Source organism: Anolis carolinensis, chromosome 3 (assembly GCF_035594765.1).
Source record: "Anolis carolinensis isolate JA03-04 chromosome 3, rAnoCar3.1.pri, whole genome shotgun sequence".
Classification (NCBI taxonomy): domain Eukaryota; kingdom Metazoa; phylum Chordata; class Lepidosauria; order Squamata; family Dactyloidae; genus Anolis; species Anolis carolinensis.
In genome coordinates, this window is record NC_085843.1 from 164,888,693 (window position 1) to 164,912,849 (window position 24,157).

General features: G+C 38.2%; 1 protein-coding gene across 4 annotated transcripts in view; it reads left to right on the forward strand.

Annotated features, from left to right (window-relative positions):
* Positions 1–24,157, forward strand: part of jmjd1c (jumonji domain containing 1C) — a 158,339-nt gene that overhangs the window by 116,459 nt on the left and 17,723 nt on the right. For all 4 annotated transcript variants that reach the window (XM_062975768.1, XM_062975765.1, XM_062975766.1 and 1 more), the window contains 10 exons: positions 4,827–4,932; positions 9,366–9,490; positions 12,979–13,122; positions 13,220–13,406; positions 13,485–15,160; positions 16,687–16,862; positions 17,106–19,279; positions 22,058–22,259; positions 22,780–22,994; positions 23,923–24,075. In XM_062975768.1, coding sequence (XP_062831838.1) covers positions 4,926–4,932; positions 9,366–9,490; positions 12,979–13,122; positions 13,220–13,406; positions 13,485–15,160; positions 16,687–16,862; positions 17,106–19,279; positions 22,058–22,259; positions 22,780–22,994; positions 23,923–24,075 — 5,059 coding nt within the window. In that variant the 5' untranslated portion in view covers positions 4,827–4,925. The remainder of the gene's footprint in view (positions 1–4,826; positions 4,933–9,365; positions 9,491–12,978; positions 13,123–13,219; positions 13,407–13,484; positions 15,161–16,686; positions 16,863–17,105; positions 19,280–22,057; positions 22,260–22,779; positions 22,995–23,922; positions 24,076–24,157) is intronic.

Here is a 24,157-nt window from a genome sequence, read left to right on the forward strand (position 1 = left end):
AAGAATTTTGTCATGTTGGTTTGTCTTTTCCAATAGTGTGTGCCCATGGTGTTGAATGGCAGGTTATCTAATATAAGAGGTGAAGGGTGCATAAAAAAAAACATGCCATGTAATTTAAAGAATCCTGAGATTTAATTTAAAGATATGTTGATTGTCACAAAATCATCTGCTGCTTCTTTTCACCTAACTGACAAAGGGACTCTTGGAACAAGAAAAGGTCAAGAACCTCTGCACTACAGGAAATATATTTGACAAAGTTGAAAAAAGCTGGTTTTTATTATTAGTACAAGCCTGTTTTTCAGCCTGTACATTTGTATTGGGAATGGTATAGCCAAATGCTAACCTTTCAACTTTTGTTAAAATATAAATAACTTTACTAAAGTTATTTGATTGAAGGTTAGTTTAAGGAATTCACATTGCTAGTAGATAGTGGATGTTCCTTAGGAAACTTGGTACTGGAGAAGAACATCAGATCAGAAGAACATTATTTAAGAACAATTTTCTACTGTGAGCTTGTGCCATATTATAATACCGTGTTTCCCCGAAAATAAGACAGTGTCTTATATTAATTTTTGCTCCCAAAGATGCACTAGGTCTTATTTTCAGGGGATGTCTTATTTTTCCATGAAGAAGAATTCACATTTATTGTTGAACAAAAAAATGAACATTTATTCTATACTGCACAGTAGTTGTCATCATAAACCAACATAACCAGACAAACTGTGAATCCTATCAAGAATTTCTTGTTACTACCATTATTTCCATAAACAACTAGTATGTACATATACTAATCCTGCATGTTATGGTGTTTTGTTTGGTGGGCGCCGGGCATGCTTCCAAACAAAAACTTTGCTAGGTCTTACTTTCAGGGGAAGCCTTATATTTAGCAATTCGGCAAAACCTCTACTAGGTCTTATTTTTTGGGGATGTCTTATTTTAGGGGAAACAGGGTAGGAGGAGTTATATGGAGTCTGACAATGCATTATGATTTGGATGTATAATGGTCATTTTGAAAAATACATTTTTTGGGGAAAAATGTTTATTTTGAAAAGAGGTAGTAAAAATAATAGTATCATGTTCCTTTGGAAGAACATGCCTGCAAGTCTTAGAGCACATATGCCATGAAACCTGGTAATGTGGAAAGGTTCTGTAATATGGAATATGTCAAATTATGCAAGCTACAAATAATACCAAAAGTTTTTTCATGCAAGTAGCTCTTGGAAGATTGTGGCCTTACTTAAAAATACTGTGATGATAACTTAAAGCAAGATAAGTATAGTTTTGACTTGCACAAGGTAAGCTAGCTTAAAATAAGGGTGTGATAAATTAAGTTGTAGAATCTTGGTAGAATGTTACATAGGAAATACTGACAGGACTGCATAGTGTAATCTCACTCTGATCACTTACATTTCTGTGCAACTTTAGCAAGTTTTTCAGATATTGGCACAAAATTCTTATCTAGTTTTACAACTCAAATACACTGTCCTTAAGATCCAGACTGGACCACCTGGGAAAACTATTTTTTATATTGAAACTAGCTTTGCCCAGCCACGCGTTGCTGTGGCTTATGGGAATCCTTTGTTGGCTAGGTGGAATACCAGTGAATAGCCTTGCAGCCTCAAAGCCTGGCCATTTTCTGGAGTAGCTGGAGTAGCACCCTCAATCAAAGAGCCGCTTTGAAGCCTAGCTCTTGCTTTGTAGGGGAATCATTGTTTGGCCAGATTGAATTGCATTAATAGTCTTGCAGCTTAAAAGCCTGGCTGCTTCATAAAATCATAGAATAGTAGAGTTGGAAGAGACGTCATGGGCCATCCAGTCCAACCCCCCGCTAAGAAACAGGAAATTGCATTCAAAGCACCCCCGACAGATGGCCATCCAGCCTCTGCTTAAAAGCCTCCAAAGAAGGAGCCTCCACCACAGCCCGGGGGAGAGAGTTCCACTGTCGAACAGCTCTCACAGTGAGGAAGTTCTTCCTGATGTTCAGGTGGAATCTCCTTTCCTGTAGTTTGAAGCCATTGTTCCGCGTCCTAGTCTGCAGGGCAGCAGAAAACAAGCTCCCTCCCTCCTCCCTATGACTTCCCTTCACGTATTTGTACATGGCTATCATGTCTCCTCTCAGCCTTCTCTTCTGCAGGCTAAACATGCCCAGCTCTTTAAGCCGCTCCTCATAGGGCTTGTTCTCCAGACCCTTAATCATTTTAGTCGCCCTCCTCTGGACGCTTTCCAGCTTGTCAACATCTCCCTTCAACTGTGGTGCCCAAAATTGAACACAGTATTAGTATTCCAGGTGTGGTCTGACCAAGGCAGAATAGAGGGGGAGCATGACTTCCTTGGATCTAGACGCTATACTCCTATTGATGCAGGCCAGAATCCCGTTGGCTTTTTTAGCATAGGGCATCCTTGCTAGGCCAGGTTGAATGGGACAGACTAGCCTTGTGGCTTCAAAGCCTGGGGATTTTTCACCTAGGGGAAATCTTGGTTGAAAAGATTGAAAAGCACTGAATAGCCTTGCTGCTTGCAAGCCTGGCCGCTTTCTACCTTGCGGAATCCTTGGTTGGCCAGTTTGAATAGCAATTAATAGTCTCGGTGTGGTAGGTATGAATGCTGCAATTAGTCACCTTGATTAGCATTTAATGGCCTTGCAGCTTCAAAGCCTGGCTGCTTCCCGCCTGGGGGAATCCTTTGTTGGGAAGTGTTAGCTGGCCCTGATTGTTTCCTTTCTGGAATTCCCAATTTTCCTGCTTTCAGAGTGTTGCTCTTTATTTAATGTCCTGGTTTTAGGATTCTATTGTTTTGTATTATTATACCATAATAATTATTTCATATTACATTTATAATCTTATATTATCTGCTTAGAAGTGGATCATATGAGGCCCCTTCTACACAGCTGTATAAAATCCACACAGAAGTGGATTATATGGCAGTGTGGACTCAAGATAATCCATTTCAAAGCAGATAATATAAGATTATAAATGGGTAATATAGCTATGTGGAAGGACCTTGAGTCTACGCTGCCATATAATCCAGTTCAAATCAGATAATCTGTATTTTATAGGCAGTGTGGATCAGGCCTAAGTGCACTCTGCCTGTGCCCTGGGCGCCATTTTGGCTGAGGGAGTTCCTAGAATACGAAGGGGACAGGGCCTAAAGGCAGCTGGGGGGGGGTGCTAAAGGTAGCAGAGCCTACCTTTCTAACTGGCAGTTAGGGGGAGAAGGCTCTTCCTCATCCTCTGTAATTTGGACTATTTTTCTAGTTTTTTATTGAAAGACATATTTTTGGATGACTTTGTCTTTTGTGGCCAAATTTGGTGTGATTTGGTTCAGTGGTTTTGTTGTTTACTCAATAGTAAAGCGAACATTACATTTTTATATACATAGATAGTATACTGCTTTTGTTGCATGTTAAAGCGAAAACGTATTGAAATCATTGATCTATTTTGCTCATTTTGATTCTTGTTCTAAATCATCCATCTCTAAGCAGCTAGTGAGAGCTGTAGTTAATTAGACCACAGATGGCAAGAACATGTGCTGCTGACCTCCTTAAAGACTCCAAAATCTTCTTATCTTAATTTTTTTCAAGTGAAATGAATGTTTTAAAAATATATACCTGTATTACGAAGATGTAGCTATGACTAAGCTTAGATGATCCAATAATTTATTAAGTATAGGCAGTCCCCAGGTTATGAACAAGATAGGTTCTGTCGGTTTTTTCTTCAGTTGCATTTTTATGTAAGTTGGAATATGTACATTTTTAAATGTAACTCTAGCCATTTTTTTTTAGTTTTGGACATTATAGGGAAGGGTTAAAGCCCCTGTAACATTTGTGTCCCTGTTCAGAAGATTTCACCTCACTTTCTGTCCCTGTAACAATTGGAGCCAGGGAAGAAAGAAGGCCGCTTCGCCCAGTAGGTGAGCGAGCGAGGGAGGGAGGGTGAGAGAGAGAGTGAGGGCAGGTGGCAGTAGAGGAGCATGGAAAAGGCAGCGAGGCTCCTTTTTCTGCCGCCGCTCCAGCCAGCCATGCCGGGAAACGTGGAAGACTCGGAAGAGGGACTCGGAAGTCTCACCCCCTCTTCCAAGTCCTCCACATTTCCCGGCGTGGCTGCGTGGCAGAAAAAGGAGCCTCACTGCCTCTTCCACGCTCCTCTGCTGCTGCCCTCCCTCACCCTCGCTTGCTCGCTCACTCCCCGGGCAGAGCGGTCTTCCTTCTTCCCTGACTGCAGGAGCAGAGGCAGCCAGGGCAATATGGCAGACACAAAGCAAGGGGCCCGCCGGCCCTGGTAAGAAAGGCTTCACTCTCCCCGGGGCTTGCAAGGGGGGGAAAGGCCACTTAACTATTAAAATAATGTTTAGATATTAAAATCAAAATAGTGTTGCTACTTCACGGATTTTCACTTATTGCGGGCGGTCCTAGAATGTAACCTACGCAATAAGTGAGGGAACACTGTACAGAGAACACAAAAAGGAAAGATAGGTTGCTTTAAGTAGTCATCTTTGAATTCACACTGTCCAGTTTCCTTCCTTGCTTTCCATGTTCTGCTCCATTGTCTTTTGTATATATGCATTCTGAGCGGGGGAGGTTCCTGCCAAAGTGGCTTCATTCTGGTATGTTCCAGTCATGGCTATGCACAGGTCAATTGCGAGTTTACAAATAACCACTCAGACAATTACAGTTACAAGTAAGCATTCTGACTGTCAAACACTTGGAACATCATACACTTCTGAATTTGTGTGGTTAGGGATTATAGTATTCTCATCATATTACTGAATTGCTTATGAAAATAACTTTTTATGATGCTTATGTGTATAACATATTTTTCCCCCTTTAGGATGACATAGACAGTTTAAACCCAGTTCTCAGGGACAACCCACAACTTCAGGAGGAAGTAAAAATCTGGGTAAAGGAACAAAAGGTGCAAGAGATTTTTATGCAAGGTAATTTTTGAAAATTATTTTTATCTGTTTACAAGTTGTGAAAATGAATACAGAACTATGACTGGATAAAATGTTGCACTATAAAGTAAGATGAAGATATGGTTTCCTAATTTGATAAAGTTAGGTGTTTTGATATTTGTTCTTGATGTGGTAACTAGGACCACCTTTTTGGCAGCAAGACAGAAAATATAAAGATTAAATAGTTCAGCAGTTTTCTTGGTTGTGAGTCATTGCTTTTTCTCATGTTCAGAGGAAGTACAAAATTCAGCCATTAATTACATGGTCCATGAATTATTCTGTGTCACTTTGAACTATCAGATTCCTTCTTGTGAGTAGTATGTTTTAAAAAACATTTTATAGTTCAGTATTAGGAACTGATGTGCTGAAAATGAGAACACTGAGTTTGAGCAGTGGGCTTTCTCAGCTTTGCTGACCCAGGTTGATATACCTAATTTAATTACTTGTAATATCATTCTGTAATGACATATTTGCAGCAATTAATACTCTGCAGGGACTTGAAGTTATTTTTCAGTGATTCTGTTTCCCATTAAGAACAAGAGTCCTATGAATCAGAGCCAACATCTGTCTAGTGCATCCTGTTTCCCACAGTGATCAGCCAAATACTTCCGGGAAACCCATCAGCAAAGGAATTGAAGCAACAGTTCTACAATAGCAATCCATGAAACACCCACACTTTTTGTGGCCTCTGTGACTCACACAAATGGGTTATCTGTAATTGTGCAGTGTATAGTTCAGAATCTTTTAGAGTTGTTACTTGATATTTCTTGAAGTAGCCCACTACTCATCTTTAGACATTTCATTCCATGTTCAGTGTCTGAATTACCATGGTTAAGTATTGGTAGTGGGAAAGAGAAACTTGGTATATGAAGTAACATGTTTACTGTAATATATTTTTTAATGCTGCAACATATTTAACTGTTTTGATTTTTGAATTATTTTATTGTTTTATCCCCCTCCTCCCCTCCCCCCTCCCTGTACACACAATTTATACAAGAAGTTACATTTGAAATATCAATCTCAGTCTTAATTTTTCCACTCCACATCTTAGCACATTCTCTAAATAATTCTTCACTAGTTCCCACATCCTCTTAATTATTGTAACCTTTTTCAATTTTATGTATAATGTTCCGTTTGCAATTTTGTTATTTCCACATTTAACATATCAGAGTCCATTTTGTTTTGTCTGGAGTGCACTGGGTTTAGGAATATTAATTTGTGTGTGTTTGTGCCTTCAAGTCATCAGTTGACTTATGACAACCCCATATTTCACAGGATTTTCGTACACATTTATTGAGTAATATTGTACCAAAAATCATGAGACACAGAAAAATGGTTTGCCACTTGGTGGTGGTGTTAATTAATTTGAAATTAATGGTGCAATTGAATCCATGCTTACTAATTTGTCATCAAATCTGTTGGAAGAGTTGGAAATTGGGATTGCTTTGATGTTGTATTTTGTGTTTTAGAGAGCATCCATGTCCTAAAGTTTCAAATATTGTTGGCTTTTAAAATTGTCTGCATTTGTGCCCTCTGTTTTGTCAAACCTAGTCTATAGTGAAATGCACAACAAAGCTAAAAAAGGAGAGTCTTGTGCTTTAAAATTAACCTTTTTTGCAGAGTTAGCACTTTCAGTTCTTCCCTATACATCATGGCTAAGGAATTATGAATAATTTTCCCTTCAGCTGCCTTTCTGTGAATTGCCCCTGCGAGTTTCTATTCCTGAGATACAAACGAAATCTTGATTCCAGATTTCTCCTATTTTTCTCTCTTAATAGCAAACAGTACTAATTAATTACAGGAGCACTGATATCAAATTATTACAAATCAGTTAAAAGTAATGAAAGGAGCACTCTACACAAGTGCAAAAGCTGAGTTGAGGCAAGACACAGAGAGACTGTTAAAGGGGAAATTAGTTACAGATTACCCAGCCGTGATCTGTAGGAAGAAAAGGAACAGACTGAACCTAGAAACGGTGACGTTTCATTTGACATTGCCAGCTTAGAGAACTTGCTAAGTTGTGAACTGACTAGGATTTGGGTCAGAAGGAAGAACTTCACTAATTAAAACAGTACTACATTAAATTCTGTGTGTGATCACTATTTTAATTCCAGGAAAGCAATGCTATATTGTGAAACTTTGAGTTGCCAGTGTCCACAACACATGGAGATAATTGCTATTCATTTGTTGTGTGCTTTCCCTTTTTCCATTATCTTCCAGGCATTTTCCCTTTTTAATTTTGTTTAGAAATAGAATGAAGGAAATACCAAGAACACAACCATGTGGGGGGAGGGGGGGTCTAGAGTTGCTGATTTTTTGGGTTGCTCTGTTTCGTGATTCACATCTTTCTTTCCAATGTTGATACTTGTAATATATTTGCACCAGCCATGAGGTTGTTACCATTAACATCTACATTTCTATACTCTTCCATCCCCTGTCATGGTGGCAATCTGCAGAAACTGCAAAAATATCTGGAGACAGACATCAGGAAACACCTTTAATCTTTGAAATATAATGCTTTCTCTTAACTGCTTAACTGAAAATTACAAAGGAACCTGTGGCAACCTTAACAGCTGACTAATTGTATATTTAGCATAATCTTCCATAGACTGTAGCCCATTTCATCAAATTCATCTTGTATCTGATGAAGTGGCTACAATCCATAAAAGTGCATGCCCAACAAATGTCGTTAGTCTTTAAGGGTATGTTAGGAAATGTTATTTTGGCGTTAAACATTCACAATCCTAAACATTTTCTGAGAGAGGTGGTACAACTTGTCTCAATACATTGAGTAAACTTTCCCAAAACAATTGGGGACAAATCTACATGTGATATTGATAACTTAAGTAATAAGACCATGAGTAGAACCATATTGGATCAGGACAAAGGCCTGTCTAATCCCATCATTCTGGTCAATCAGTTGTCAGTCAGTTGCCTGTGTAAACTCAGTAGCAAGGTATATGTGCAGTTGCACCCTTCATCTTGTGTTCCCCAGTAACAGATATACAACGGAGATTTCCTCTGATACCTGGACTTAGTATATACAAATGCTAACTAGCATTTCTTGATGGCTTCCTCTTCCACAAATCAAATAGCCCTTAAATGTCATTAGCTGGCAATCATAGTGACATTGTGATACTGAATTCTGCAGTTTCAACTATGAGTTGTGTGAAGTTGATTGTAACTGCAGTTACAGCACTAATTACCTCTGAATAGGTGAAACAAGTAATTTAAACTGGAATTGAAAAATTAGAGAATCTCAATGAGATGATGAATTAAAATTGTTTAAAAACTGAAATACCACAAAAATGCCATCTATATTCATTTGACAATATTCCCTAGACCTCAAATGATCCTGTGTGTCAAAATAAACACAGTGGATCTCAAATTTATTCAGTCCGAAATTATGAAGATCAGTGTTTCATAGAAAGACATAAAATAGTGATACTGTTAAAATGTCACTAATATGGTTGAGAACAGTATCACACAAGTGAACAATTCTGTTGATTCACTTGGGGCTTTTTGTTGTTTGCCATCAAGTGATATCTGACTCATGGTGACCCTATGGCAAAATTTCTTCAGAGAGGGATTATCTCTGCCTTCCTCTGAGGCTGAGAGGTGGGTTTCCATGTTCAAGTGAGGACTCATACTCTGATCTCCAGAATCATAGTCCAGCACCCAAACGACACTGACTCGCCAGCTTTACAAATAAGTGGCAGTAGATAGTCACCCAGTTTAACCTGATTAAATGCAATGAATTAATTTTACCTCTCGTTCTAGACCAAACTAATTTGTAAAAAATGTTTTGGAGCTCTCTCTCATGGTCTATATATCTTTTTATAGTCATTATTTTTTGTGGTTAATAGTTTGAACTATATATGGTAATTACATCTGTTTGGGTTTACAAATTTATGCTCAGTAGCAGCAACAAGGAGAAAATGCTGCAGAATGTCTGTGATTTTCTTGAACTAGTGCAGAGGATATGAAGTTCTGTGGTCAGTTTTAGGAAAGTCTTGGGAAATGTGATACCAAAAACATCAGGAACTATATTATTTCTTGTGTCAAAAACATCTGGACATGTTAACAGCTGCCATAGAACTTCTGTTCAAAGAGTTAAGATTAATTTTCAGCCTATTCTTCTTAGCATTTGGATTTCATCACACACCTTTTAAAATGAAAATACCATGATATATGAATCTCTAAGAATTTATCATTTGCATTTATTAAAACTGTTTTATTAATAATATGGTAGTATTAAAGTCACAAAAGATGTGCTTTTTGCTCTTTGTATATCATGCAGGGTTTTTTCTTTTTTTAAAATATCAGATTGCATCTGTGCTGCATGGACTTTTAAAACCAAACTTAGCCTAATTTTTTCTTGCACTAATCCTCAAACATGCTTGAATTTTTTTAAGGTCCATATTCCTTAAACGGCTATAGAGTGAGAGTATACAGACAGGATTCTGCCACCCAGTGGTTCACTGGTATAATTACTCATCATGATTTGTTCACTCGCACTATGATTGTTATGAATGATCAGGTAAACATTCCTTCCGTTATTGAAAAATATTTGTCTTTTTAAATGTGCATGTTGAAGCTATTGTCATGGCTATGTGTAATTGTTGCGCTTATGTTGATTGCTGTTTATTTTCCAGGGAAAAAAGAGTTACAAATAGGTTTAATATTTATTTGGTCGCTAGCTATTCCTTGCCACGCATTGCTGTGGCCAATTGGAATTGCACTGAATAGCCTCGCTGCTTCAAAGCCTGGCCGCTTTCTATATAGGGGCATCCTTCCTTGGGCAGGTTGAATGGGACAGAGTAGCCTCGTGGCCTCAAAACCTGAGGGTTTTCTATCTAGGGGAAATCTTGGTTGGCCAGGTTGAACAGCACTGAATACCCTTGCTGCTTGCAAGCCTGGCCGTTTTCTACCTTGTGGAATTCTTGTTTGGCCAGGTCGAATAGCAATGAATAGTCTCAGTGCAGCAAGTATGAATGCTGCAATTAGTTACCTTGATTAGCATTTAATGGCCTTGCAGCTTCAAAGCCTGGCTGCTTCCTGCCTGTTGGGAGGTGTTAGCTGGCCCTGATTGTTTCCTGTCTGGAATTCCCCTGTCTTCTGAGTGTTGTTCTTTATTTACTGTCCTGATTTTAGAGATTATATTGTTCTGTATTATTATACCACAGTAATTATTACATATTATATTTATAATCTTATATTATCTGCTTAGAACTGGATTATATGAGGCACCTTCTACACAACTGAACTGGATTATATGGCAGTGTGGACTCAAGATAATCCAGTTCAAAGCAGATTATCCTGCTTTAGCATTCAGGGTTATATAGGTGTGTGGTGAGTCTACGCTGCCATATAATCCAGTTCAAATCAGATAATCTGTATTTTATAGGCAGTGTGGAAGAGGCCTGAGTGAAGAGGCCCTCGGTGCCATTAAATGGCTGAGTGGGTTGCTAGGAGACAAAGTGGGCGGAGCTTAGCCTTCTAACTGGCAGCAATGGGAGAAAACAGTTCTTCCTCTTCCTCTAATTAGGACTTTGTTTTTCTTGTTTTTTCATTTAAAGACATTTTGGATGACTATGTCTTTTGTGGCCAAATTTGGTGTGATTTGGTTCAGTGGCTTTGTTGTTTATTCCAAAATAAAACGAAATCACACACACACACACACACACACACACACACACACACACACATATATATATATATATATATATATATATATATATATATATATATATATAATCTAGCCAATGAAATGTGTGATGTTTAAATGTTTTCCATGAGGATTATGTTTCTCTTTGTTAAAAATGCAAAAAAGAAGTGCTGTTGCTATATATACCTTCCTTTCACGAAGGAAACGAATGCAGTCATCGCTAATAGTCAACATGGATTTATCAAAAGCAAGTCATGCCAAACTAATATGATCTCTTTTTTCAATAAAGTTACAAGCTGGGTAGATGCAGGGAACACGTATCTGTAGCGTATCTAGATTTGACCTTCTGGCAAACAAACTAGTCAAATGTGGTCTAGGCAAAACTGTGGTAAGATGGATCTGTAATTGGTTAAGTGAACGATCCCAGGGGGTGCTCACCAATGCTTCCTTTTCATCCTGGAAAGAAATGATGAGTGGAGTGCTGCAGGGTTTCGTCCTGGGCCCTGTTCTGTTCAACATCTTTATTAATGACTTAGATCAGTGGTTCCCAAACTTATTTGTCCTACCGCCCCCTTTCCAGAAAAAATATTACTCAGCGCCCCCTGGAAATTATTTTTAAATTTTTTTAATAACAATTAAACAGAAAGATATATGTATTAATGCATATGGCAAATGCATCTGTGGCCATCACCGTCCCCCTGGATCACTGCAGCGCCCACCAGGGGGCGGTAGCACCCACTTTGGGAATCACTGACTTAGATGAAGGGTTAGAAGGCACGATTATCAAGTTTGTGGATGACACCAAATTGGGAGAGATAGACAATGCTCTAGATGACAGGAGCAGAATTCAAAACAATCTTAACAGATTAGAGAGATGGGCCAAAACTAACAAAATGAAGTTCAACAGAGACAAATGCAAGATACTCCACTGAGGGAGAAAAAATGAAATGCAAAGGTACAGAATGGGGGATGCCTGGCTCAATAACAGTACGTGTGAAAAAGCTCTTGGAGTTCTTATGGACAAGTTAAACATGAGCCAGCAATGTGATGCAGCAGCAAAAAAGGCCAATGGGATTTTGGCCTGTATAAATAGGAGTATAGTGTCTAGGTCCAGGGAAGTCATGCTACCCCTCTATTCTGCCTTGGTCAGACCACACCTGGAATATTGTGTCTAATTCTGGGCACCACAGTTGAAGGGAGATGTTGACAAGCTGGAATGTATCCAGAGAAGTGTGCCTAAAATGATCAGGGGTCTTGGGAACAAGTCCTACGAGGAGTGGTTTAAAGAGCTGTGGATGTTTAGCCTGCAGAAGAGAAGACTGAGAGGAGACATGATCGCCATGCATAAATATGTGAGAAGAAGACATAGGGAAAAGGGAGCAAACTTGTTTTCTGCAGCCCTGGAGACTAGGCCGTGGAACAATGGCTTTAAACTACAGGAAAGGAGATTCCACCTGGACATTAGGAAGAACTTTCTATGAGAGCTGTTCAGTAGTGGAACTCTCTGCCATGGAATGTGGTGGAGATTCCTTCTTTGGAGGCTTTTAAACATAGGGTGGATGGCCATCTGTTGGGTGTGTATTGAATATGATTTTCCTGCTTCTTGGTAGGGTTTTGGACTGGATGGCCCCTGAGGTCTCTTCCAACTCTATGATTCTATGTATTATAGTGGCACTATTCTCCTGCCATACTAATTCAAGGAACAACTTGAACTGCTTGAGCAGAATTCAGAATATGCTTTTTTCCTTTCCTCAGCCAACTAATATAAAATTTGGGGATGGAAATAAACATCAAATTACTTGTTTATTTGGAGCCTCCAGTGATGCAATGGGTTAAACCCTTGTGCTAGCAAGACTGCTGACCAAAAAGTTGGCAGTTTGAATTTGGAAAGCTGAGTGAGCTCCCGTCTGTCAACTCTAGCTTCCCACACGGGGACATGAGAGAAGCCTCCCACAGGATGGTAGAACATCAAACATCCAGGTGTCCCCTGGACAACATCCTTGCAGATGGCGCATTCTCTCACACCATAAGTGACTTGCAATTTCTCAAGTCGCTCCTGACACACAAAGAAAAATAAAATAAAAAACTTGTTTATTTAATATTTAGCATTGCTTTATAACTCTCCTATGTTTGTTCATTATTCTTTCTGAGCTGTTTTAAAACAAACAAAAAGATTGCCAGTTTGGACTAAGGAATGGACCCTTGACAGTCTTACATAGTTTTGAAAAGAAACTTCTTCTACAAGTACTGTGTTTAATTGACCTTTCAAGATAAACATAAATTCTTTATTTTTCAGTTGGCATTCATATATAAAACATAAATGGGAATTGATTGCACATTTTTCTCTCCTAATAAACCAGGTTTTAGAACCACAAAATGTTGATCCCTCTATGGTTCAGATGACCTTTCTAGATGATGTCGTTCATTCTTTGTTGAAAGGTGAAAATATTGGCATTACATCGCGGCGCAGGTCTCGGTCCAACCAGAACAGCAACACAGCTCACGTAGATATTATTTGATTATTAATTACATTGTTATTTACTCTCTATATTTAATGTTATTGAGTTGATGGGTTATGCAAGTATTACTGTTTCTATTTAGGGGCACTATACCAGAGCGCAAGCAAATAGCCCAAGGCCAGCAATGAATTCCCAGACCACAGCACCAAAACAAAATTCACATCAGCAGCAACGGACTGCTCGTCCAAATAAAAGGAAAGGCTCTGATAGTAGTATCCCTGATGAAGAGAAAACTAGAGAGGAAAAATACGACTATATCGGTCAAGGAGGTAAAATCATTTTTATAAAGGTAGGAAGAGCTCTTGAAAACTGTACTGAAGATAAAACATATTTTAATTTCTTTACAGAAAATCCCAAAAATAAAAACAAGCTTTTTGTTTCGAAAAGAAGAAAACCTGAAGATGATGAAAAGAAATTAAGTATGAAGAGACAGCGGATAGATAACACCTCAGACTATTCCGAGAGCAGTGACTCAGAGAATTCAAACAAAAGATTGACAGATTCTTCATCAGATCATAATTCAGAGAATGAATTGAAAAGCAAGAATATTTCAAAGATAAATGGGAAAGAAGGAAAATCTCAGAACAGTAGTGTGGTAGAAGAACAAACACTAATAGACAGCCAGTCTCCCTGGCATGAAATGCAGGAAAATAAAAAGCATGAAGAAGGAGAAAGGCCAGAGTCAACTGACCTGGAGCTGGAAGAAATTTCAGTCCATCACGCTGAACAATCAACAGTTTATGATCGGAGAGGCGATGATGAATGCAGTCAAGAGTGTAATACAGAAAAACAACAACCCAGGGAACTTTTGCCAAATGAACAATTTATGCCCACCTGTCCTACACCGAAAGGTTGTATTGATACAAATATGGAGAACAGTTCAACTAATGAAGCCCAGGAAAATATATCAAATACTTTTGGATTGCAAGCATGTCAGAAAATGGAACTGCCTGTCAGTGATACAAAACACCTGTTTACAAATACAAACTTTTTGGAAGTAAGAAAATTGGGCACTGATGAGAACTGGATTAATAATGTCAGTAAAATGGATTTGATACACCCAAAAGTTGTGAAAAATGTGTCAGCAAGTGAACATGTTTCTTCTGAAAATGTTCACTATGGTTCTGTGTCATCTTTATCTGTAATAGCTGTAGCAGAAGAGGGCAGAGTGCGGAAACAAAGTCCGGTCCCTGATACGATTAAGTCAAAACCTAGTTCACTGGCCGAAAACCCCAAAATGAAGTCTAATTCTTCACCTGAGGTTAAATATAAACATGCCCAGTCTCCTGATACTGTGAAGTCAAAGGTTAATTACCTGAACAGCCATGTTACTGGAGTAACAAGGTCAGCAATTAAAACTGAGCATGATTTGCCTAGGTCTAGCTTCCATCCAGTTCCAGCTAGAGTTAGTTCATTAGAAACTACTAAAAGTCCTCTTATCATTGACAAGAATGAACATTTCACAGTTTACCGAGATCCCGCTCTTATTGGACAAGAACCGGGAACTAACCATATATCGCCATATTTACATCATCATAACTACCCCCCTCATTCCACTTCCCACAGAACTTGTTTAAATCCAAACCCTCACCATTCTGCCCTAACTGGTGCACCCCATCTATTAGCTGGATCGTCAAACCAACCCCCTTTGTCTGCTATTAATACGCATTCTCTGAGTAGTGCATCTCACCATTCTGTTCATCACCCACATCTGCTTCCTGCAGTGTTACCTGGAGTGCCTACAGCCTCTTTATTGGGAGGCCATCCACGACTAGAGACTGCTCATGCTAGCAGCTTAAGCCATTTGGCATTAGCACACCAGCAGCAACAACAGATGTTACAGCATCAGTCACCACAACTTCTTGGGCAAGCCCATCCTTCTGCTTCATATAATCACCTGGGACTTTATCCAATTATTTGGCAGTACCCAAATGGAGCACATGCTTACTCAGGACTTGGAATACCTTCATCTAAATGGGTCCATTCTGAAGCTTCTGTTAATACTGAGACTCCTCTGAGAAGGGTAAGTAATACTGAATTCCCAAATTATTATATAGGGATGCACAAACTATTCTCTTACCTAGGGGAATGGGAGTGTAATTTGTTTATAGTGCCTTAATACAGGAAAATTGCGTGAGAGTAGTTCATCTATTTAGTAGATTTAAATAAGCGCTCTTATATATGATATAATTGGTCCAGTGCTTTTTGCAATTTATTTCAGAAGATACTTAATGGATTCATTATTTAAAAGAAATAAATAAAAATGTGGGTAATTGGGGTTCATGTTTTAAAAACACACATTTGTGTATATGTCAATGTCATATATAAATCGAGGGCAAGTTTGGAGGCCAAAGTTGCTTTTTTATGTGATCTGTACGTATCAAGGGTCATTCCAGTGAGAGAGGGGAAAGGGCCAGTTGCTACCTCAGTTTTCCTGCCCAAGTGTTGAAAAAATGCCACAAGTGGTCTGTGGTGGGCAGAATAGAAGAAATTAATGCTTAGTTTCCACAAGATAGACTAAACTCTCTTTTTGGCACTCTAGTAAGGACAGGAGATAATTCCTTTTTTAAGAAGAGCTAAGGTTTGATACTTAGATAAGTCAAACCAGTTTTTTGAGGTTGATTTTTTACTAAAATGTCTGAACATATATTGACCTACTTGTCTTCGTATGTATTTCTACTAATTGTGCTTTGTATTGATCTCATTTTTATGTCACAGAAATCTCCTGTTGCTGAGACTTCTGTATTTCTCTAAGCAAGAAAAGTACACGGGACATGCTGTTCTCTCTCATTTTCGGCTTCCCTTCTCAGCAGGACTTTTTGCTAGTAGTTTGTTTAACATTGCTCTAAATCAGAATCTCTAGTTTATTACTTCCTAAAAAATGGACATTTTAAAAAAAGAGGGCAGATGTAATGCTAAACAAAATGATGGGGAGAAATTACCAGGCTGGCATTGCCACTGGCAGTAGGAACTAGGAAATGAAAGAGCAAGCAGCATGTACAACCATATTTGCTCAGTCATAGTAAGCCAAAACTAGCAATTCTAATTTAATGTAACAAGTGATACTCTATATGTGGGATGGGGGAGGGTTATATAAGAAACTGTAATTTTAAACGATAATTTTATTTCAAAATAGGCAAAGCTAACAGAGTAAAAATCCAGTTTATTTTAGTTTGTGTGTGATTTAAAAGCAAACAGCACTTCTGACATATTTGTTCAAGATCCCAGAAGGATGTAGTAAATCTGAAGTAATAAGCAAACAAATTATAAATCTTGTAGTATATTTTTGGCCAAAGCTTGCTTCAGTTGCTCAAAACATAAGCATGATACTATAGTGTTTATAATGTTTTCTTTGTTTACAAATCGTTGATTGGCTTCTGAACAAACTGCTATAGCATTTCAGTCGTTTAAAGTCCTTAGTTTTAGATCTCATACTTGTGTCCCTTGCATCTCAAAAGACACAATCCTGCTTTACTGATGTTTTGATGAGGGGTAATTTTGTTTAGATTTCAGTGGTAACTGTAAAGTCTGTTTTGTTAACATTAACAGAATACTCCTAGTCCGTGGTTACATCAACCCACCCCTGTGACCTCAGCTGACAGTCTTGGGTTACTGAGTCACCTACCTGTAAGACCATCCAGTGCAGAGCCTCATCGACCAGTCAAATTGACAACACATTCTAGTCCTCCATTGTCAAAAGGCATTGTGGATCATCATCGTAAAGAGTAAGTTTGCTTTGTTTAAATCTAGAAACACAGATATAAGATAACACTGAAAGTGTTGAGCAACCTTTGTTAATGGTTTCCATCAAATCACTTATAGGTCTACATCATGTGACTGAGATTAATATAAAATATTATGAAGTTATTAGCATTAATACATTGTGTTTATCATTCAATGGACAAAATAGTTTAACTTCAGTTTAACTTGAATCAGCATTAATCTAGTGTTTTCTGTATTTTGTACAGAGAGCTGGAAAGAAAAGGGATTTTCGAACCTTTACGTTCTGTTGCGGCTGCTACAGCAAAGTCTGATTTAGAGCATAACAAAACACAGGCTGTGAAAGAAGGCCATTTGCAAAGACATTTCATAGACCCATTGCAAAGATCACTTCAAGAGACTGGAGAGAGACTAAGCAAGTATAAAGAAGAACACAGGCGAATACTTCAAGAAAGTATTGAGGTTGCTCCTTTTACAGCTAAAATCAAGGCACTTGAGGGGGAAAGGGAGACTTATTCCAGAATCATGCCATTATCTTCTAGCCCTAAAAGCCATGGAGCAAAACATGACAAAGATTCAGAACTCTATAAGATGAAGCACTCAGTGCCACAGAGCTTGCCTCAAAGTAACTACTTTACCACCCTTTCTAACAGTGTAGTGAATGAACCACCGCGAACATACTCATCCAAAGAAGTTTCAGGTGTATGTGCTGATAAACAGAGTATTTGCCCTTCAACAGCTGCTTCTCAGTCTCTTACGTCTTTCACTTCATCTCTTTCAAAACCACCACCATTGATTAAACATCAGCCGGAAGCCGAAAGCTCAATAGGCAAGATAACTGATCAACTTTCACAGCAGGTAACTTCTCATTCAGTTAGTGCTTTTAGAAATGACTCCAGAAGTCCTACACAGTTGTCAATTTCATCCTCAAGTGCACTCCGAACAATGCCTGCTTTACACAGAGCACCAGTATTTCACCCTCCAGTCCATCATAGCTTGGAGAGAAAGGAAGGAAGTTACAATAGTCTTTCTCCTCCAACCCTCACCCCAGTGCAGCCAGTGAATGCCGGCAGCAAAATTCATGAATTACAAAAGCCTCCAACTTTGTTACCTGAGCCAAAAGAAGCACAAAATGTTTACAAGAACACTATGGAGCAAAAAATTTCGGAAATGTGGAAGAGTAATAATGTTCCAAATCATGATAAAATGGAATGGCATATTGATCGAAGTAGTGGGAAATCGTCATCGGCCACTGCTTCTGTCATTGTGCGTCCACCTTCAAGTACGAAGTATGATACTGTATCTGTAGTGTACTCAACTCCCAAAGAACGAGTCACTGAGAGAGCATTGACAGGGACAAACCAGACAGATGGCCTGAAACCAGCGGAAGTCAGAGAGACTGAACGCATCGTTCTTCCGAATGTGAACTCGGACACAATTCATGCCCAGTATGAGAACAACTTTCCAGCTGCTTCCCAGGGCAGCGTTCCCAGTTCGGTCACGCCTACTACAACTATGCTGTGCAGTACCAAAACGGATGTAACCACATCTGTGGCTTCTACTAGCATTCCAACCATGGGCAGTTCAGAAGTGAATTACTGTTTATCCAATGCAGCAGTAGTCTGCTCTTCAGTAGAGAGTACTGCTTCTAGAGCCATAAACCAGGAAGTAGCACACATACAAGAATGTGGTGTCAGCACCACGGCTCCAGTTACACTACCCTGCAGCAAAATGGAAAGTATTCTTCAAGCCAGTTCGGTCTTCTCTGCAACATCTGATTTTATTCACTTGAAAAAACACAAAGCAGCACTGGCTGCAGCTCAGTTTAAAAATATCAGTGCCAGTGATATAGAGTCTAATGCTGTGAAAAATCCAATATATTCAGCCTCTGCTTCCCTAGACAGTACTGTCATCTCTAGTACAATAAACAAAGTGAATATTGTAGGCAATGGGCAAGTTTCCCAGACGAGCCAAGCAAACTACCACACAAAACTGAAAAAAGCTTGGCTCACAAGACATTCAGAAGAAGATAAAAACAGTAATAAAAAAGAGAATTCCGGGAACAGTGTATCAGAAATTATCAAGCCATGTAGTGTTAACTTAATAGTTTCAACATCAAATGATTTGCAAAATAACATGGATAGTAAAATCCTTGGGGAAAAGCTTGTGAAGGAGGAAAAACACACACGGAGAAAAACAAAAAGGACTTACGAATCTGGCTCTGACAGTGGAGATTCTGATGAAAGTGAGAGCAAATCAGAGCAAAGGACGAAACGGCAGCCAAAGCCAACTTACAAAAAGAAACAAAATGATTTGCAAAAGAAAAAGGGAGACACAGAAGAAGAAGTCAAACCAAATGGTGTTCTCAGCAGGAGTGCCAAAGAAAAAAGCAAACTGAAGTTGCAAAGTGGCAGTGTTAATAGTAAGTATATAGTTATCTATAAATTGGAATAGATACGAAAATCTTCTTGTCATAGAAGTGTGTGTCTTCTGTTCTTTTAAGAAAAAAAATCTCTGCCAAGAAAATTTGCATTTAGAGATTTAGCATACATTGCATAATTCTGCTTCTGGTCTTAGAGATAATCAAGGAACCATAGATAGACAGCACCAGACCTGAATGCTCCTCACCTCTCAAGATGTTATGCCATCCTCGCACTAGCTCTTAAGCTATACTTGAGTTAGAAATGCATCCTTCCGCTACCCCTTCCCCATTAAAAAGTGTATCAGGATGCTGAATTCTGTAATTAAATACGTACATTTTGAATTGGGGAATGGATACTTCCGATTGGCTGTTTCTCTTCTATATGAAAATAAACGTTTAAAGGTGTTTATCTGGCAATCCCAACTATGTTAGCTCTATTTAAACTCTTGAGTTAAATTAAGTGAACAACTTAAAACTATTGGACTTGTCAAAATATGTTTGAGAAAGATAAAAATAAACTACCTTCATACACGCTGAACATAAGATAATAATTTAACTCGCAGTCTAGCACCAAACACGTCAACTAAATTAGCATGTTTTATTCCCGCCCTCCCCCTCTCTTTCCCCAACTCTTTGCATGTTTAAGTTTCTTCTGGGTGAATAGTACCTCCCTTTTACAGATGAACTCTGAAGAAAAGGACACAATCCACACAAGAGTAAGGAGGAACACATAAGTGTGAAGCATTCAGAGCTCAGCTTGAGGTTTGGCATTATGTCTGAACTGATCCATTCAGTTGTAGTTTCTGATGGAAGGATGGATAAAGCTGACTCATACCTAAGAACGTTGATGTTAATGCCATTATTTACAGTGAAGCTGATTGAGATTGCATGCACTACAAAACTTGTTTAAATTCTGCACCGATTATAAAGGACCTGATTCAATGAGCAACTCTTTTTGTCAAGAGTACCAAAAATTGGCATTTTAAAAAAAGGAGTGTGGAATTAAGTAGGGGATACAGTTGTACTCGTTTGTATTGCACTCCATGTGAATTGCCCTTTTGTTTTTGTGTTGTTTAGATCTTGCTACTCAGTTCCAAGCCAAGAATGTGCTTTTTGTTCTCAGTATTTTATACCTAGTACAAGGGGGTTGTGAGACTGGTACAGGATTGTTCCAAATGTAGTACAGGAGTGGGCAACTTAGGAGGGTTTGGGATCATCTCTTTTTCTTTTCTTTTCTTTTCTTTTTTTTTTTTTTTGCCTCCCCTGAACTAAACTACCCCCACCCAACCACCTTAATTTCTGTGGCCTACTCTTCTCCTGAAATAGACTTTTAAAAAACAAGCTTGAATTAATCTTCAAGTAGTAGAGTTGGGGATGTACTGCGGGACCTGGGAAGTGGGTAAATGTCTAGTAACTTGCCTTTTTTTTCTCTATCGTTCCTTTATTTTTGTTGTTGCTTTCCCACCTAAAGCATCTTCTTTTACTCCTGTTGCCAAGGAGACATGTTTTCCTATGTATTTCCATGCCAATGTTACCAACATTGAGAAAGCAAATACTTACATTTTAGTTGAATTCGTTGTCACAGTTTCAAAAACTATTTGTAGTTACGATTCAGTATGTGATACAGATCATATTGTTTCAATCTAGAGCAGTGTTTCTCAGCCTTTGGTCCTTCAATTCCCATAATCCACCATCATTTGCCAAAAATTGAGAACCCACAGTGTTGAGGGAAAATGTTTGCAGTGCACAGCTATTTTAAGTGTTGAGAATTGAACAGGTTGTATGCTTCTCCTTGCATTTGTGTACTGGTTCACAGTGTATTTTTTGCCATGTTTTCTCCAGGCAGACTTCCCTAGGTACATAAAAGCATGGGGAAAACATATCAAATGAGCACTGTAGTAATTCCAAGATCAAAAAAGTCTTGTATTACTGCAAAATATAAATGTGAGCCACTGGTTCACATAAAACTTTGTAGGCATGAGTGTGCCAGAGAAGGATTATGTGAGGGGAAATCAGAAGGTTGCAGGATTATTATATCTGTTGGACTTTATTGGCAGTATTCAGTGTACAGAGAACTTTTAAGGCACACACTCCATATTCAACAGTTGTATCATTTAAAATGGAAAATATCTCAAAATTTCATAAAATAAGCTTCTGCCTTGCTGAAATGGTTCTTTTTAAAGAAGTTTTAGTCACCAAGTAGTGTGTTAACAGATTAAAATGTTCACAGTATATGCACTATGCAGTCTATTGGGAAACATTACAACATTGTTTTGTTGTGGCCAGTACACTCATTAAATTAATTTAATTCTGTTTTATCTTAATTCTTTTAGAAGAACAAGTGCAGAAGATTAGTTATTTGGAAAGGATTCCACTTTTTATTGCTGATGGGTTCTTTTCCATTATTTTTACATTTGTCATGAGATAAATAGGCAGTTGCATTCTATACTGCATTGTATACTGTCAGACAGAGGCAGACCTACAGAAAAGATGTGCTTGGAATTAAATATTTTCTTAGATTTAGTTGACTCATAGGCAAAATATATTACGCTGTCATCCTATGTTCCATAGATAAATTGAAAACAAATAAGAATAACTAGAAAAGTAAATTATCTCAAATTTAATGATATTATTTTATTTAAACACTTGAAATATAGTGGTTTACTTTTAATACATTCAATTCTACATCAATTTCTTTTATCTAAATATTGTACTTTGATTAGTTTTATTCTCTTCTCTCTCTTTTTGGCTCCTGCTAAATTGTTGACATTTTTGCAGCTGGCATACCTCGTTCAGTGTTGAAGGACTGGCGCAAAGTAAAGAAGCTGAAGCAAACTGGAGAATCCTTTTTGCAAGATGACTCATGCTATGAAATAGGACCCAACCTACAAAAATGCAGAGAATGCCGCCTGGTCAGAAGTAAGAAAGGTGAAGAAGCAGCTCACTCACCAGTGTTCTGTAGATTCTATTACTTTCGCCGGTAGGTGACTTTTTAAAATCTATGCACCACACACACACTATTCCCATTTAAATCCCCAAGTCTGATCCATTGACTTTAGATATAAGCAACTTCATTTTCAAAGCTTTGTTTTTGCTAAGAATATCATGTCTATTGTATTACATGCTAGATATGCTCTGTATATTGAGAAATCGCTGCACCTCCTTCCCAACTGAGCAGTTTTACCAGTCAAAATTGAAAAAAGCCCTCATGGTAACAGAGAAGATTGAAAGGAACCAGTTGTCTAAATTTTCAATCTGTAAAAGGTTACTGAATCTCCAAACTTGCCCTAATGAACATCTATATGTTAGTTACCCAACACTGCCTCTTCTTCTAGATAAAAAAAAAATGGTTCAGAAAGAAAACAGACACGTGTTTTCTCATGATGCATTTCAGCAACTTGGAACATTAGAGAGTTATAACAATGAATTCATTTAATACAGTTAAGTTCAGGTAATGTACATTTGATGCTTATTAAAATTCTGCGTTTGGTTTTTTGTAGGCTTTCTTTTAGTAAAAATGGAGTGGTTAGGATTGATGGTTTTTCCTCTCCTGATCAGTATGATGATGAAGCGATGAGTTTATGGACGCATGAAAATTATGATGATGATGAATTGGACCTGGAAACTTGTAAATATATCTTAGAACATATAGGTGACAAATTTTGTGAATTAGTGACATCTGAGAAAACAGCCATGTCTTGGGTCAAAAAAGATGGTAAGTCCATTAGACTACGTTACAATATTCCTAGCATGTTTCTAAAAATGGCCCAGACCTCATGTTCTTCCTAAGGAATCTCTATGGTTCCATGAGATGCAATCATTCATTGACATTAAGTATGCAGAACATATTGGCTTTTTTGGTTTGCTAGACAGGTGAAAGTTCGGCACTTGTGCCATCTTTTTAGATGCACTTCTACAAAAGTTGACTAATTTCCTTTGTTTCCTATATAACTAATGTGGCTGTCACCAGACACCAGAAAAGTATCTTATGTTGAGCCAAATTATATTAAGTATACATTTGAAGGGGAAAAATCCTCCTCCTAATGTTACATGACAGGTTATGTTTAAGTCTTATTCCAGGCATTCGGATACCATATCTGTGTATCAAGAGTGTCCCAACGTTTATAGTTTTCTATGGGTTCATCACCTTTAGTAGACATATTTTACTTGAAAATACCCTGTCCAGGTTTTCCTTGAGAATTGTTTAATACCAATTTAGAAATATTAGCCTAAAGTTCTGGCTGTTCCTTTTCCTATCCAGTCTGGACAGGGGATAGTTAGTCATTTAAGATTGATGCTTGTGTTTTGTTCTATTGGATCATCAGTCCTAAAAATAATATTATAATAATAATAACTTTATTTTTATACCCCACCTCCATCTCCCCGAAGGGACTCGGGCGGCTTAAGATCTTTTATTACATTGGTACAAAATTGCTCTAGTTTTGAACCATGTAAGTCTACATATCAAACAATTATAAATTGTGGCAGTTATACAAAAACATGTACTTGCCAATTTCTCCCTACTTGCTTAAAAAGCAGTAACGGTAAGGTTGATTGGTGGAATTTTCATTTCAGTGCTATAGTTTTACAGAGGTTTGACTTTAAATTCCAATCCTTGGTCTTCTGTTTACTCTGTCTTTCAGCCAAAATTGCTTGGAAGAGAGCAGTCAGAGGAGTCCGTGAAATGTGTGATGCCTGTGAAGCCACCCTGTTTAACATTCACTGGGTTTGCCAAAAATGTGGATTTGTGGTCTGCTTAGATTGCTACAAAGCTAAAGAACGGAAGAGCTCTAGAGGTCAGTGCTTTTGTGTATACACAAACATTTTAGAATTATTTCATGTTTTCGCATTGTGCTTAATTTCCAAAGTTGGAAAGTT